We start from the raw sequence: 17,268 nt of genomic DNA, 5'->3' as shown, positions 1-17,268 counted from the left end.
AATCAAACAGCTGGTAGTATTCAGGTGAAACCGCTTTTTTCCAGGAGAGAATAGGAGATTCCATTGCATATGAGCAGCTTTTCTGGGGCCACGGGGTCTGGTGCCTTTGCTGAATCTCCATCTCCAAGGTCTGAGTACCTTATCCCTGTGAAGTGCTGGGCTCAGAAACAACATTTCTGGGTTTGAATCCTGCCTCTGGCACTTCCTTTTTAAATTTTTTTTAGATGTTACCAATGCAGTTTATTATTTACTTATTAAAATTATTTTTGGCTACACTGGCTCTTCATTGCTGCACAGGGACTGCTCGCTGTGGTACGTGGGCTTCTCTAGCCACAGCACACAGGCTCTAGAGCGTTGGGCTCAGTAGTTGCGGTGCACGGGCTTAGTTGCCCCACAGATGTAGGATCTTAGTCCCCCGAACAGGGATTGAACCCGCACCCCTGCATTGGAAGGTGGATTCTTAACCACTGGACTGCCAGTGAAGTCCCTGCCTGTGGCACTTTCTAACCATGTGAACTTGGGCAAGGACAACTAACCTTATCTGTGCCTCAGTTTCCTACTTTGCAAAGTAAGAAGGGTTGTAATGGTAGGCAAGCTGTTTGCAGGTCCTTAAGGTGGGACTTGAAATAACCTGGGGACTGAGAAATTGATTTATGCACCATTTTGCGGGAAGCTCCCTGGCTTACCTGCACATTTTTGTGGTAGAATTAAAAAGCTTCACTTTGTAGCCACTGTTGCAAATGAGCAGGAAGAGCTCCTTGGTGAGTGGCGGGTACCAGACCATACAGGTGGGATAGCTGCCCTGGTCGGTTCGGTGAATGTCCAGGACTGCCAGGTGGTCTTTGTAGCTCTTGAGTAGGTTATACTCAATCTACAGGGAAGCCCAGATGAACACACATGAGGACTGAGGTGAATGAAGTCAGTCAACAATCCTTTTCTCGGGGGAGACAGTATCAGGCCTTTTAAGAGGAGAACTGCCTGCACTTCCACACCTAACAAACTACCAATATGGAGTATCTGTTATGAGCAAGCTGATGCCATGTAATACAGCTCCCCAGCGGTGCAGTCCTCCTATGCCCATTTTGCAGATGAGAAAACAGATGTTCAGAGAGATTCTGTGGTTTTCCCAAGGTCACACAGCCAAGGAGTGGTCGAGTGAGAATTCAAATCTAGGTCCAACTAACTCCAGAACCTGAACTCTTATGACTTTGTTGTCCTGCTTCAGTTAGCATTATCTTGGGAACTTTCTGTGAGTAGGAACTAATTCATAGCTAGATCTCAGCTCTTGAAAGTCATACATTAGCAGCCTGCTGAATTTCACCCATAGGTAGGTTTTGGTGGACAGACCGGGATGGATGGAAGGAAGGAAGGATGGATAGATGATGGGTGGATGGAAGAATGGACAGACTTCGCTGGTGGTCCTCTGGCTAAGACTCTGAAGTCCTAATGCAGGGGGCCCAGCTTTCATCTCTGGTTGTGGGACTAGATCCCACATGCCACAGTGAAGACTGAAGATCTCATGTGCTGCAACTAAGGCCTGGCACAGTCAAATAAATAAATATATTTTTAAAAAAAGAATGGATAGAATAAAGGAAGTAAGGGGACGAAAGAAAGGAAGTTAAGACGGATACACAGATAAATCAATTGATTTTGCATCCTTTGGGCTCAATCGTGTAATATCACATCTGCCACTGTCACTGCCTTTCCTTCTCGATCCTCTCTGGGTTGTCACATGGAGGTAACAGCCTGGGCCTGACCCCGAGACCCGGGAACTGTGAGTGTTGGCTTCCTAATGTCCACTGAGAGGCAAGGGTGGCTGAGCTGTCCATGCTGTGGGGAGGCCCACCTCCGCTCCACCAGCATGCCATTTCCCAGGCCCTCCTCACTCAGGACACGAGTCCCTGTGCAGTGCCAGAGCGGCATGAAAGCCAAGTGCCAACTCAGGATGGTTTTTGCTATTTCGTCATACATTCACTTTCTTTTTTAAAAGACATTTATTTTTTTAATTTATTCATTTGGCTGTGCCGGGTCTTAGTTGCAGAATACGAGATCTTCACCTGCCAACTCGAACTCTGAGTTGCGGCATGTGAGATCCAGTTCCCAGACCATGGATAGAACCTGGGCATTGGGAACGTGGAGTCTTAGCCACTGGACCAGCAGGGAAGTCCCCATATATTCGTCTTCTCCAACACACACACACACTGGTTCTATGCCAGACTCCTGGGAAAGAACAAGAATGAGACACGGTCCTGAGGACCAGGCAAAGGAAAGCAAAGGCGCTCACCAGGAGTCTGTCTCTGCCGAGGCTCAGCAGTCGGGGCTCGTTGCTGTCCAGATGAACCCCGAACAGGATACTTCGAATGCTCTTGCGGTGAGAGCGCAGCCTTGCCAAGTATTCCCAGACCCTTCGTCTATGTTTGACTCTCACCACATAAACAGCCACAGTGAAACTTACATCCTGAGTATGAGGGAAAGAGTCGAAGTTACTCCATTTTCGATTTTGTAAGTTAAGAGTTATCACTGTGTTTTTTCATACTAACTTTGCTTTTAGAGTATTTTATCCAAAAAGAAAACCTCTGTCTATTGGAACAAGTGGTAAAATAATACCCATTTTTGCAGATGAGAAAAATCAGAGTTCAAAGTAGGTAGTGGGAGGCAGTGGGGCGGGGAGGGAGATGGTGGGGTGGGCAGAGATGGTATTTGTCTAACATTATGGTCTTACTCTCCTTGCTGGTCCCCGTGTCATTCTCTGTTGGAAACTGAAATCCTTATCCTTTCTGCCTTTGTCATCCCTTCTCTTTATCCAGCTACACAAAATTTTAAAAGGTATGATTAAAAAATACATACATGATGGCTGAGAGCTCAACAGAGAGCAGACGAGAACAGCCTGAAGGGACACGGGACACCTGAGTCGCTGTGCTGATGGGAAGCGAGTTGGAGTCAAGGATGTCAGCAGCTACTTCCCCACATCCTCACCCCCTCTCCCAGGAGAAGTGGGGGGAAGGGAGAGGTCGGGGGTCCCGAAAAAAATCTTTACTGAGATTAAGAGCCCTATTCACAGAGGGAAGGAACAGAATCCAAAATGCTCGGCGGCAGACTTTGCCTTGAGATAAATGAGAATGTCATCTCATCAGAAATCAAAGGGAAAGATGAAAGCCAGGATGCAGAGAGAGGGTTCCAAAAAACTCACAAACCAACATGAGCTGTCGGAGTGGCAGAGTCTGGAGTTGGGGAGTTCTGAGGCCCCTGTCTTGTTTTCAGGCAGAAGTGCCCCCACCCACCAACTGCCCCATTTCCCCCATCCCTTTCTCTTTTTATAACAGCTTTACTGAGATATAATTCACACCACACACAATTCACCCCCCAGAAATGTACAATTCAATGGACTTTAGTTTATTCACAGAGTTGTGCATCCATCATCACGGTTTTAGAGCATTTCATCGCCTGCCTCCCAAAGAAACCCATACCCTGGAGCCCCTGCTCCCCAACCCCCCACCCCACCCCCCTGCACGTCCCAACTCCTCCCTCTTTTGGCTTTAAAGGAGGTTGCGGATCCACTGGACCACACTCAGTGACGGTACTCACAGCAGTCGCCATGTACTGGGAGTCATGGGAGAAACTGATGTGAGTCACGCTGCTTCTGGAATATCTGAAAGGCTCTGAGATTGCACTTTCTAAGGACATTGCATCAAGAATGTAAACTGTCCCCTCTGTGAAGCCAGCTCCCAGCAGAGCTCCTGAAATCACAAGTCGGAGAACAAGGGTTGAAAAAGGCTTTCACTGGTACTTTCCTGGTGGCCCAGGGGCTACGACTGAGTTCCCATTGCAGGGGGCCTGGGTTCAGTCTCTGGTTAGGGAACTAGATACCAATCCGTATCAGCACTTGCAGCTAAGAGTTCACATGCCGCAACTAAAGATTCGGCATGCCGAAACTAAGAACCACACAGCTAAATAAATAAATACATTAAAAAAAAAAAAAGGAAAGAAAAGGACTACATTGACTCAAGAAATATCAACTCTGAGCCGAGCCTTGTCCTAGGTGCCAAGGAGACAGCAACAAACAGGACAGACAAGGTCCTGAGAGGAAGAAGTAAGCTGGAAAACATGGCACCATGGGATGAGACCAGGCGGTGCAGAGTTCTGCAGCATCCAGGGGGACCAGGCATCCCATCTGGCCTGGTGCGGGGAGTGGGTCAAGGTCACCCTCCTGGAGCTGCCACAGCCGAAGGCAGAGCCATTTGAGTCTGCTTGTGGTTTAGAACCTAAGACAGGTGGATAAGATGAAAATACCTTCAGGGTTGTAGGTCAGACTCTGAACTCCAAGCCCCTTCTCAAAGACCCTGCTGAAGAGGTATTTTTTCTGTTCATAATCCCACACTTTGATCATCCCGCAAAAACTTCCGATGGCGATGAGGGGCTGGTATGGGTGGCAGGAGATAGCACAAATGGCATCCCTGGGCTCGACAAATAACTTCTCAAGTTTAGTCCCATCTACCGTCAGGTGGTACGCTGACGCGTCTGATGTTCCGATGATAAAATTCCTGTTTGCCAAGGAGAGACCAACCCGTATCAGCACTTGCAGGGAACAGGGCACGCCAGCAATTCTGCTTCTAATTGCACACGAAACGCCTCTGTCGTCTATAATTTAGTGACATTATTAACCCAGCATCTCCAAAAATACGCCACCAAAACCCAACAGCCTCCATTTGCAAGTGAAAAAGCCCACATTTCTACATGTAAATTGAGTCATTAAGTATGCAGATGGACAGTCAGTTGTACAATTAGCTAATCTGCACATGCAAATATTCATTTGTGTATGCAAATATGGTGCTGGATGCACACATACAGATGTGCCTGCAAATACGGCAAGGGTAATTAAGCATGCTCACAGATAATTCTGTCTTGAAATGTTATGGCTATTCACTATGAAATCCCTTTAACCATAGAGCTAGGACAAACTCAGCTCAGAGAAAGGAGACCAACCTATAATGAAGGACTCCAGAGGTCACTGGGATCGGAGCCATTTCCAGCTTCCTATCACTAAACATTGTTAATAGGAGAATGATGTTTCACTTAGAAAAAAAAGATTAAACAGTGATCGTAATCAGCCAAGGAGATCCATCTCTGACCCAGGGAAAGGCCTAACTAGAAAGGCCAGATTCCCTGTATTTCACATCCCAGGAACAAGAAGAAGATACCACGGCACACAAACTAAAAGACACAGCTTTCTGACTGTTCCAATGATGAGGTTCATGAATGACTTCAACTGAGCGCTGAAGAAATGATGCTTTCGAGCTGTGTGCTGGAGAAGACTCTTGAGAGTCCCAAGGAGATCAAACCAGTTAATCGTAAAGGAAATAACTCTGAATATTCATTGGAAAAACTGATACTGAAGCTGAAGCTCCAATACTTTGGCCACCTGATGTGAAGAGCCGACTCAATGGAAAAGAGCCTGATGCCAGAAAAGACTGAAGGCAGGAGGAGAAGGGGACGACACAGGATGAGATGGTTGGATGGCATCACCAACTCACTGGACATGAGTTTGAGCAAGCTCCAAAAGATAGTGAAGGACAGGGAAGCCTGGCATGCTGCCTGTGGTCCATGGGGTCGCAAAGACTCGGACACTCAGCGACTGAACAACAACAACAGTTAACAACTCACCTTACAACAAAATCGTCACTTTTTAGAGTGCAGTCTGGAGGATAGTTTGTATTTTCGGCTGGAGGGGCTGCTGGGGTCTTTGAAAAGGACAGGGATCTTATGGAGCTGAGTTTGAAGTGGCTGTACCAGTTCACAATGGAGAGGGTGTGATCATAGAACTTGATGTTGCCCCGAATGTCGCCTGTGACAATATAGCTGAAAACAGAGGATAAAGTCAGTTTGTTAAATGATGGTGGTGGTGGTGGTGGTTTAGTCGCTAAGATGTGTCCAACTCTTTGTGACCCCATGGACTGTAGCCCGCCAGGCTCCTCTGTCCATGGGATTTCCCAGGCAAGAATACTGGAGTGGGTTGCCATTTCCTTCTCCAGGGGATCTTCCCAACCCAGGGATCGAAGCCAGGTCTCCTGCATTGTAGGTTAAATAATGATACTGAGTATCATCTATTGAACACATATGCCAGCCTCTGGACTCCAGGCGTTGTTAAAAACTTGCACTGAATATGGCCCCATGTGGCTGATTTTACTGTCATTCCCAGTTCACGTTTGGGAAACTAAGGTTTAAGGCCTGGGATTGCCAGATTTAGCAAGTAAAAATGCAGGATACTCAGTTAAATTTGAATTTCAGATGAACCATGAGTAAATTTCTAGGATAAGTATGTCCCAAATAGTGTATGCTCCCAAATGCAATTGCCTCATGCAGTATTTGGGACATATATATATATATATAATTTATTTTCTGCATCAGGTCTTAGTTGCAGCATAAGGGATCTTGAGTTGTGATCTTCATTGTGCAATGTGGGATCTAGTTTCCTGACCAGGGATTGAACCCATACCCCCCAGCATTGGAAGATCAGAGTCTTAGCCACTGGACCACCAGGGAAGTCCTGGGACACACTTAAACCTGGCAACCTTTTCAGGGCCACATGGCTAGACTATGCAGGGGTCCAAGTGTATGGAACACAAAGTCCATGCTCTCTGCTTTCCTCTGCCTTGCCCTCCAAGGTCAGTCCTGTGCAAGGGCAGTGGGCAGTGATTTCCATTCTCCGCCACAGACTACAGATGACAAGAGTCCGGCTACCGTCCCTCTGAAGTCACACAGGCTGGCAACGGGACACAGGGAGACAACTGCTGTGAGAGGGATCGTAAAACCTGGTCCAGTCATCACAGCCAAAGGCAGTGCTGCGTGACAGAATGGTTTTTATTTCCTCAGAGCCATCCCAATGAGCTTGTTTTTTTTTTAAGCCTATGACATAATTCTAATCACGGGGGGAGGTGGGGGATGAATTTTCTCATATATATATGTATATATATATATATATTTATATATGAAAAGCGATTAAATGAGGTTTCTGATGAATAAGCAAAGCAAGTGGGCAGAGTAATTGGCTAGAACAGCATTCACTGCCCTCTGCTGGACAGAAACAGCAAAACAAAGAGAATTTTTTTTTTTTTCTCCTGTGTTTCTTATGACTTTTTCCTGCAAGGGCTCCCTGGTCCTGGCTGGGGTTTTTTGTTTGTTTGTTTTGTTGTTGTTTTGGCCGCACCACTCAGCATGCAGGATCTTACTTCCCCAACCAGGGACCGAACCCTCGTTCTCTCCCTTGGAAGTGCAGAGTCAACCACTGGACTGCAGGGGAAGTCCCCTGGCTGTGTTTTACTTAACATGGAGAGAGGGGAACCCAGGCATGGTCTTCCCTGGGTCTTATCCCTCAATGATTAAAGCTGACTGCTTCATCAAGTGTGATTCTACTGCTATCTTTTCCCACCAACTGGGTGAAGATGACGATCTGCATTTCTCTTTGCAAGCCACGCCAGGGCCTCACTGTTATTAAAGAAAGGGGAAGACCTTTAATATAGACCCTAAATTAAAGAAAGGAGAAGGAGAGCAACGGGCCTTTGGAGAGCAGAGGGCACAGTGACTCCCACTACGTGGGCAGGGTCCTTGTCATGAGGCAACTGTCTCCAGCACTTTGGGGAACTTCCCTAGCACCCTGACAAGGGCTGTTGTACCTAGAGCTCCCCTGTGCCAGAGAGCATGCTAAGAGTTTTACAATCCTTGGGACGTTCCCTTGTAGCCCAGTGGTTAGGACTCAGTGCTTCCACCGCAGGAGACACGGGTTCAGTCCCTGGCCAGGAAACTAAGATCCAGCAAGCCATCCTCACAAAATCACTCAGAGAGGGACAGTGTTACGGTGCCCACTTTACAGATGGAAGAATGGAGGTTTGGCACATTTAAGTCCGTTGTCCCAAATCACTCAGCAAGGAAGGAATGTATTTGGCATGTGAACCCCTTTATGTCTGAGGCTAAGGCATAAGGCTGGGATCAGTTGTGGATCCCCACAGCCCCTCAAAATCAAAGAGTTAAGGAACTCTATAAAGTTTTGTTGTATTTCATCTTTTCATGATTGGCAAATGTTATTTTGTCATCAGAAAAAAAAATGGCTCTTTATGCCATTTTCTTCCACTGAAAGAATGTAAAATTTAGGGTGTGAAATAAGTCTAATTAGAGCAGAAGAAAAAAACAAAACAGTTACTTTTTGTTTCACCAAACCCAAAGGGCTGGATTTAAAAGTAATGCATGCCCATGCAATTTTTTTTTTTTTAATAAAAGCAACCCAATTAGTACAAATGAGACTATAAAAAGAAGTAAATCAATCCACCTCTGTCCTTAATCTTGGTTCTCAGTTCTTTTCCTCAGAGGCAGCCAGTGTTCCCAGTTAAATTGGTTCTCCCCAGAAACAATCTTTGCATATACAAAATATGTATCTACCTCCAAGAGGGTTTTTAGATAAGTTTATAATCATCTACAGCTACTTTTTCATTCACTAATTACCTGTCAACTGTAGTGAGCACAGTGATACCCTCCTTCTGCAAATGAACCAGTTTGCAAGGTTTGATATGGGGAAAGCCCATGGAGGAGGAGGCAGATGGCGGTGGGCGGTAAATGTCCCAGACAACCAGCTTCCCTTCCATCGTCGCGGACAGTATTTGGGTTAAATTCAAATGAAAGACAGACTGGCTAAATTTTCCCACGAGCTTGTTGAATGTCTGTATTTCAAAAGACAGGTTACATGTTATATGTACAAGTTACCGTTGATGGTAAATATAAAACAAAACATTTATCAGCACAACGTTTTATAATGTTTCACTTAAATATAGTAGGAAAAAAATAAAGTTAAAAAAATCACTTAAAAAACACTTCCCTGAGGATTGCCATGATCCAGGCAGTTCTGAACCTCTGAGGGTTTGCTAAGAGCAAGTGAAGGGCTACGTACGGGCTTAAATGGTTTGCTTAAAGCAAAAGAAAGAGTGGTTAATCATTGTTTATACCTGCACAACTTCTCTTTCAGAGTTTTCAGAGACTGATAAGGAAACTAATGTCTGTCATGAACAAAAGCATGCTCCAGCTGTAAAAAATCATAAAACAATTCTCCCAGTCTTCTTCTGATCATAAATCATCTTCCCACCAGTGGAAAGTAAGTGCTTTACACAGAAATGCCCCTAAGATTCCTTACTAAATGTATGCTACGTAGGATAGGGCACCAGGCCATCTTTCTCTGACAGTGTCCTAGAGATGAAGTATAGAAAGAACGCAGAGCAGCGAGCGAACCCTTGGTGAATGTTTACTGAATGAATACACGAAGGAAGTCAGTGATCTGTCTTATGATACAGCAAGCCGGCTGTCTGGCTCTCTACTTAGGCAGAGAAAATCCTAGGGTGGACCTCTGTGAGGTCAGTAGAAGTACAGCGGGTCAAGCACAAACAGCACATTCTGTCTAAAAGCAGCCCTGTTCAACACGAGGCGTTTTTATCATTTCAAACTGCAGCCGATTTTCATTCTTTGTGGATTCCATTTTCGTGAATTTACCTACATACTGAAATGTATGTGTAACCTCCAAAGCAATCCTCGTGGCACCTCACAATCATTTGCAGATGTGTGCGTATGCTGAGTGGCAAAAAACTCGACATTCCCAGCTGAGGTCAAGCAAGGCAATTCTCTGTCTGGTTTCAGCTCTCAGGAAGCAAGTGTCCTTAGCCTGGTCTTTACTGCCATGATATTTGCTCTTTTTTGGGGGGCCGGTACTTTTTATTGGTGATTTTGGTATTTAAATTGGCTCCTGAACATGGTATTAAAATACCATATGGTGCTCTTGGAGCACGAGAAAGCTGTGACATGCCTTCCAGAGAATTCACCTGTGTTAGATAAGCCTCATTCAGGCATGAGCTCTACCTGGTGCTCTCAACCTTGAGTCTAATGTTAAGGAACTAACGTTATAAATTAAATACGGTGTCTTTAAACAGAAATATACATAAAACAAGGTCATGGATCTGTCAGTCGATGAAAGTATGGTAGTGACTCTAAGCTGGCAGGAACCTGTTCTTACAACTCTCCTAGGAGCAACGATTCAGCATCCACTAATTCAGGTCTGCAGAGACCTTACAGAACATAACTATGGCAAATAATGAGAATCGACTGTATTTAGTTTTTGATACTTCAAGTTATAAAAAGCTGAGTTTGCAGACAGAATCATCTTCTTGCCTTGTGTCCACTGTCTCTCTCTCTTTATTTTTTCTTCCTGCATGCTTGCTTGAAAAGTAAAGTTTTATAGACTGAATCAAAAAAGAAGAAAGGAAACAGAAAAACCATCATAAGGTGCACATTGAGAGCAGGTTACACGAGTATCAGAAACAGAAACTGATGCAGGAAACGGGACTCAAGGTCCACCCCCGGTGCAGTCGCTCAAAGAAAGCCGGCCGGATAAAATGTTTCTGCTAACACCTGGCTCACCACCCTCCTACTGGACCTTAAACAGCTAAACTCCCAATATCTGTTTTTAAAATTTATTTTTGGCTGTGCTGGGTCTTAGTTGTGGCACACAGGATCTTACGTTGCGGCTCGCTGGCTTCTCTAGTTATGGCACATGGGCTCACTTCAGTTTTGGTGCGTGGGCTCTGTTGCTCCAAGGCATGTGGGATCTTAATTCCATGACCAGGGAACGAACCCACATCCCCTGCATTGGAAGGTGGATTCTTAACCACTGGACCACCAGGAAAGTCCCTCCATATCATTTTTTAATTGTTCTGAAAACTAAGCAGCTTAAGGATCCACTCATGTCCAATGACTTTACTTAGTGACTAGTGAAGTCACTCAGTCGTGTCCAACTGTTTGCGACCCCATGGACTGTAGCCTACCAGGCTCCTCTGTCCATGGGATTTTCCAGGCAAGAGTACTGGAGTGAGTTGCCATTTCCTTCTCCAGGGGATCTTCCCAACACAGGGACCGAACCCGGGTCTCCCGCATTGTAAGCAGATGCTTTTACCATCTGAGCCTCCAGGGAAGTCTTTACTTACATCACCCCAAATTAACTTTCATCCTTTGTCACAGGCACACATACATTATAAAAGCCACCACTTTCTTGGGTATTTGCTTGTGGTAGTAAATTTCCTTTGCCATTTATTTTCAATATTGCAGGATAAATTTATAATTTTTTCAAACTTTTAATTTTGTATTGGGGTATAGTCAGTTAACAATACTGTGGCCGTTTCAGGTGAATAGCTAAGGGACTAAGCCATACGTATACACGTACCTCTTTGCCATTTATTTGTATTCTATATTATTTTGAAAAACCCTTCCATTATTTTAAATTGACCATTCAGTATGGTAAAGGACCTAAGTAAAAATTTCAAATTATTTCCCAATATGAGGACACACACAGAGCACCCCAAAGTGACTAGGCTGACACACACATGCTTAAATTCCTACAAAGTCAGGCATATAAAAGCAGAACAGGCATACTCACTTTATCTGTTAAAAGTGGGGCACTGTGAACAAGTATGCCTCCCTCTGGATACTGATAAGCACAGAAAAAAAAAATCACTACTTTAAAAAAAGACATTTCCAAAAGAAAAGCAACATAACAGCAAAATCAAAACAAATGCATCGAAACGGGTCAGAGCTTTTCAATTTCTACAGGGAGGAGAACCTGCTGTCTCCAGGAACATCTGAAAACATGCTGAAAGAAAATAAATAATGCCACAAATGACTGTGATTTTAAGTGGTTGTTAATGCAGATCTGACTTCTGCATTTATAAGGTTTTAAGCTATCATTAATACCTGAAGTAATGAGTTATCACTGTAAATCAGCAACTCAATTGTCTAGCATTTTTTATTGAGGGAAAATTCACATAACATAAAGTTAACCATTAACCATTTTAAAGTGTACACCTGAGTGGCATTTAGTACATAACCAGGGCTGTGCAACTGTTATTCTCTTTGGTTCCAGGACACTTCCATCACCCCAAAAGGAACCCCCCTATCATCAAGCAATCACCCCCCATCCTCTACTCCTCCATTCCCTGACAGCCACCATTCTTCTTCCTGTCTGTATGGATTCAGGTATTCTGAAAACTTCCTATGAATGGGATCATATGGTGTTTGGCTTTTTGTGTCTGGCTTCTTTCATTCACCCTAATGTTCCCAAGGTTCATCCCCAGTTGCAGTAGGTGTCGGCACTTCGTTCCTTTTAAAGACTAGGTTATGTTTCACATGTGGATAGACCACACTGGGTTTATCCATTCATGAGTTGATGGACATTTGCTCCTACCTTTTGGGTATTGTGTATAATGCTGTTGCTGTGAACATCTGTATATAAGTATCTGTTTGAATGCCTGTTTTCAATTCTTTTGGGTATATACCTGGAAACTGGTGGGTCATATGGTAATTTTATGTTTACATTTTGATGTCTTTTTAATATCATGATTTTGCCCTGTGTCAGTATACATTATCAGCAAACTGTTTGCTAATCGGGGGTTCAGGATGGGGGACACATGTACACCCATGGCTGATTCATGTCAATGTGTGGCAAAAACCACTACAATATTGTAAAGTAATTAGCTTCCAATTAAAATAAATTAATTAATTTTTTAAAAAAGGGAAAAGAGTCCAAGATTTGAAAACTCCTATATCTTAGGCCTTAAATACATTCAAAAAAATATTCATTTCATTAATTTAAAAAATTAAATAGAATTTAAATTATGTGCTTCTGACTTAATATGCTAGTTTTTAGTGGGACTAAAATAAATGCTATAATTAAATCAAAACACTTTAATATGTTTATTGCTTTTTAAGTAGATACTATATTGTTACATTACCAAAACATCTGTACTCAAAGAATAAGCAGATACTTGTCCATATATTTAAAACAAATGAAAACAGTTTTACTTACCCACGTATAATATATTACTTGTGTTTTACTATTGCTCACCAATTCTTTATTATTTGTTGGATTAAAAATTAGGTAGTTCTGAAATATAAAATATTAAAATATATTACATTATAATAAAAAATTTTCTGTTTCTCTCTGGTTAAGTTGAATGTTGCTGCTGCTGCTGCTGTTGCTAAGTCGCTTCAGTCATGTCCGACTCTGTGCGACCCCGTAGACAGCAGCCCACCACACTCCCCCGTCCCTGGGATTCTCCACGCAAGAACACTGGAGTGGGTTGCCATTTCCTTCTCCAGTGCATGAAAGTGAAAAGTGAAAGTGAAGTTGCTCAGTAGTGTCTGACTCCTAGTGACCCCATGGACTGCAGCCTACCAGGCTCCTCCGTCCATGGGATTTGCCAGGCAAATAAATAATATTTTGGGGACTTCCCTGGTGGTCCAATGGTTAGGTCTCCATACTTCCACTGCAGGGGGCATAGGTTCAATCCCTGGTGGAGGAACTAAGATCCCACAAGCCAGGTGGTGTGGCTAAAAAATAAAATTAAATTAAATAATATTTTTAATTAAAATAAATAACCGAGTATGAATATAAAACAGAAAACACATGGCATTTTATAAGCAATAGGAATATAACTGAAATACTGAGTGTGAAAATTAATAAACTCGAGTTTCCTTTCTTATTTAGTCTTATTTACTGTAATTCATCATCTATAAATTGGAACAAGCAAAAGTAAACCAGTATTCACCAATAACCTTTATTCTGTGTCCTTTTGGACAAAGGCTGCTGTGTACTGATTTCTAAATTTGACGGGGCCACAAGGGAACTTGGAATGAATGCAAAATATTGGAAAGATTTTCTGATTCCTGCCAAGATGGTGAATAGCATGGGTTGCCTGGCTCCCTTCCCAAAAACCAACCCTGTGGATACTATAGAAGTGAAGGAAACCTGAAATGCAGAACAACTACAACAAATGAGGAATCCCTGCAGATACTTAAGTGCAAGTCTTGAAATGGTATGTGTGCAGGAGGCGGGTGGCTGCAATCTGACAGGAAGGGGTGCACAGGAGGCAGCTTTGAGAGACAGGTTCAAGAAATGCTTTTTAAGTTCCCTTCCTGCCCCTTCTACCCCATCACCGACTCCTTGCCCCTTGCTTGCTGCATCACTTCAGGAATGTAAGCTACCATGGCTAATGTCTGAGGATCAATTTCAGGACAGCACAAAGGTCTGGGTGGGGTGAAGACCTGGTGAAAGGAAGTACATGGACGAGGCTTCACAAAGGCTGAAAATCAGCCTCAAGTCACCTCAATCTCTGATTAGATGGAGGTGACTGCTTTGCCAAAGGCCCCAAAGAAGCAAAACTAAGTCTTCCTTGGAGGAAGTTATTATCATCCTGAGCCTCAAATTATTCCTATTCTTTTTAAAGTACAACATCAGGCATTCAATGAAAAATAGCCAGGCATATGAAAGAGTCATATGACTGAAAAGGAGGGAGATGAGTGATCTACAGAAGGAGAACACCAGATAATTTTTATGGCTGAGTGTTCAACTGAATGTCTGTACCACATCTTCTTTATCCATTCATCTGTTGATGGACACTTAGGTGGCTTCCACATCTTGGTAATTGTAAATAATGCTACTTTGAACATTGGGGTGCGTGTATCTTTGTGAATCAGTAATTTTTTCCAGATATATGCCCAGGAGTGGAATTTCTGGGTCATATGGAAGTTCTATTATTAGCTTTTTGAAAAACCTCTATATTGTTTTCCAATGGCTGAACCAATTTACATTCCCAGGTGTACAAGGGTTCCCTTTGCTCCACACCCTCACCAATATTTGCTATATGTGGCCTTTTTGATGATAGCCATTCTGATATGTGTGAGGAGATAGCTCATTGTGGTTTTGATTGGCATTTCCCTGATGATTAGCCACAAGATAACTCTATTTTTAAAAAGAATCAAATGGAACTTTTAGATATGAAAAAAAACTAGCTTTAAAAACTCAAAATATGGTTTAACAGAAAATTAAATATAGGCAAATAAATAATTCGTTAGTAGAAAAGGAGCTACCAAGGAAGCCCAATTAACAGTAAAAAAGGAAGATAAATTATAGGAGAAAAGATCCAGAATGAAGCATAAAGACACAGAAGAACAGAAAAGAGAATAAAAGACCTTTGGGACAAGCTGAAAAGGTCTAACTTACATATAGCTGGAGTCCCGGAAGGAGAGGAAAGAAAGAATGTGGCAGAAATAATGTTTGAAGAGACAATGGCCAGAGTTTTCCAAAACTGAGGAAACATGGCATCTCAAGTTCAAAAAACCCAAAGGATAAAGTTTTTTTTTTTTTTTTAAAAAAACCAACAACATGTCCATACACACATATATACACCATCCATTGAAAAACTGCTGAAAACCAAGAGAAAATCTTAAAAGCAGCCAGAGGTGGGGGAAAAGACACATAACTTTAAAAAAAATTCAGCAGTAAGGTTGACAGTTGTGGGACTTCCCTGATGGTCCAGTAAAGAATCCACCCGTCAATGCAGGAGTCATGGGTTCAATCCCTGGTCCGGGAAGATTCCACATGCTAAGCAGCAACTAAGCCCTAGAGTCCATGCTCTGCAATGAGAGAAGCCACCTCAATGAGAAGCTCTCACACCGCAACTAGAGAGGAGTCCCTGCTCACAACTAGAGAAAGGCCGTAGGCAGCAACAAAGATCCAGTATAGCCAAAAAAAATTTTTGTAATTTTTTAAAATAAAATCTATAAAATTAAAAACTAAAAATGGGGAGACCCGTTGGGAAGCTATTAAAAAAAAAATGTCCATTTGACTGGGGATACAGTGACCGTGAGCAGCACAGCTCTGTTACAGCGGTGGGTGGGTGGAGGACAGATGGGAAGAGGGAAATGTCCATCCACAGAGGATGGATAAATAAGTCCTGCAACACTCAAAGAGCAAAAAACAAAACAGCAGTGAAGGCGAACAGGAATTACAGCTCAAAGATTGACATGAACGATTCTCAGAAACAATGATGAGCAGATCAAACAATTATTCTGATTCCAAACATATGCATGCTTGGTCATTTCAGTCATGTCTGACTCTTTGCAGCCCCATGGACTGTAGCCTGCCAGGCTCCTCTGTCCATGGGATTCTGCGGGCAAGAATACGGAGCGGGTTGCCATTTCCTAATCCAGGGGATCTTCCTGACCCCAGGCGTTGAACCCACGACTCCTGCAGCTCCTGCTCTGGCAGGTGGATTCTTTATCACTGAGCCACCAGGGAAGACCCAATCACAAATATAGAAAGGTCAAAAACGGGCAAAATGAAAACAGATAGTATTGAGAGATACATATGTCACCAGAGAAAAGTATAAAGGAAAGCACAGGCATGAATAATACAAAATTTGGGATAATGGTTAACTTCAGGGAGCACGACTGAGGATGAGATCAGGAAGGGGAACACAGGGGGCCCCTAGGGTTAAAGTAACGTTCTATTCCATGATCCTGCGATGAGCACGCAGGTACATTTTATTTTCTTCTCTAAAATGTACACATTTTGCATGTATGCCTTATTTAGCAACAAAACACAAAGAGGTCAAATATTTCCTGCAAAAAAATAAAAAATAAAAAGGAAATGAGATGAGGAAGTAGAGAAAGCAAGTGTGGAAGGCACTTCTGAGAAGTTTCCCTGTAAAGAGGAGCAGGGGGCGTAGCTGGAAGGAGATGTGAGGTCAGAGCATTCTCAGGATCAGTGGTCCTAAAGCATGTTAATGCGCAGTAGAGGGAGAGGTGAGAGCTGCAGAAGGGCCTCAGGCAGCCAGGAACTAGTGCACTGGCCCTTCACTGCAGTCAGAGGCGAAGAGAGAAGATGGTGAGGTTGAAGGTGTGTGGCAGATTTACAGGGCTTCCCAGGTGGCTCAGTGGGTAAAGGATCCACCTACAATGCAGGAGACACTGGTTCGATCCCTGGGTCAGGAAGGTCCCCTGGAGGAGGGCATGGCAACCCACTCCAGTATTCTTGCCTAGAGAATCCCAAGGACGGAGGAGCCTGGCTGGCTACATCCCACGGGGTTGCAAAGAGTTGCACATGACTAAAGGAACTTACACACACACACACACACACGGCAAGTTTGGGAGGGAGAACAGGCTGGTGTTTGTATCTGACGGCTTCCATTTTTCTCAGTGAAACAGGAGGGGTAGGGGTCATCAGCTGAGTATGGGAGGCAGGGCAGTGGGAGATGCGAGGAGCAGGTATGAAACTGTTGTCTCTAGAAATGAAAACGACAGCCTACCAGAGCAGCCAGGCCAGGCTGAGAGCCCTCTTGAAAGTCAGGACTGAATTTTAAGTAAGATGAATCTGCTCAGTTGGGTGGTTCTCATCAGCGACATTCA

The 17,268-nt window shown here is 43.6% G+C and overlaps 1 protein-coding gene across 1 annotated transcript in view; it reads right to left on the bottom strand.

The window, feature by feature from the left end:
* CFAP251 (cilia and flagella associated protein 251) overlaps window positions 1–17,268 on the bottom strand; it is a 74,478-nt gene that overhangs the window by 33,866 nt on the left and 23,344 nt on the right. The window contains exons 10-17 of the mRNA XM_045163098.1: window positions 12,887–12,964; window positions 11,462–11,512; window positions 8,494–8,708; window positions 5,662–5,856; window positions 4,291–4,541; window positions 3,586–3,737; window positions 2,285–2,458; window positions 687–871 (exon numbers count right to left, since the gene is read on the bottom strand). Coding sequence (XP_045019033.1) covers window positions 687–871; window positions 2,285–2,458; window positions 3,586–3,737; window positions 4,291–4,541; window positions 5,662–5,856; window positions 8,494–8,708; window positions 11,462–11,512; window positions 12,887–12,964 — 1,301 coding nt within the window. The remainder of the gene's footprint in view (window positions 1–686; window positions 872–2,284; window positions 2,459–3,585; window positions 3,738–4,290; window positions 4,542–5,661; window positions 5,857–8,493; window positions 8,709–11,461; window positions 11,513–12,886; window positions 12,965–17,268) is intronic.

This window comes from Bubalus bubalis, chromosome 17 (genome assembly GCF_019923935.1).
Source record: "Bubalus bubalis isolate 160015118507 breed Murrah chromosome 17, NDDB_SH_1, whole genome shotgun sequence".
NCBI lineage: Eukaryota > Metazoa > Chordata > Mammalia > Artiodactyla > Bovidae > Bubalus > Bubalus bubalis.
Note: the sequence above shows the minus strand (reverse complement) of the source record. Positions and strands in the feature narration are given on the sequence as shown.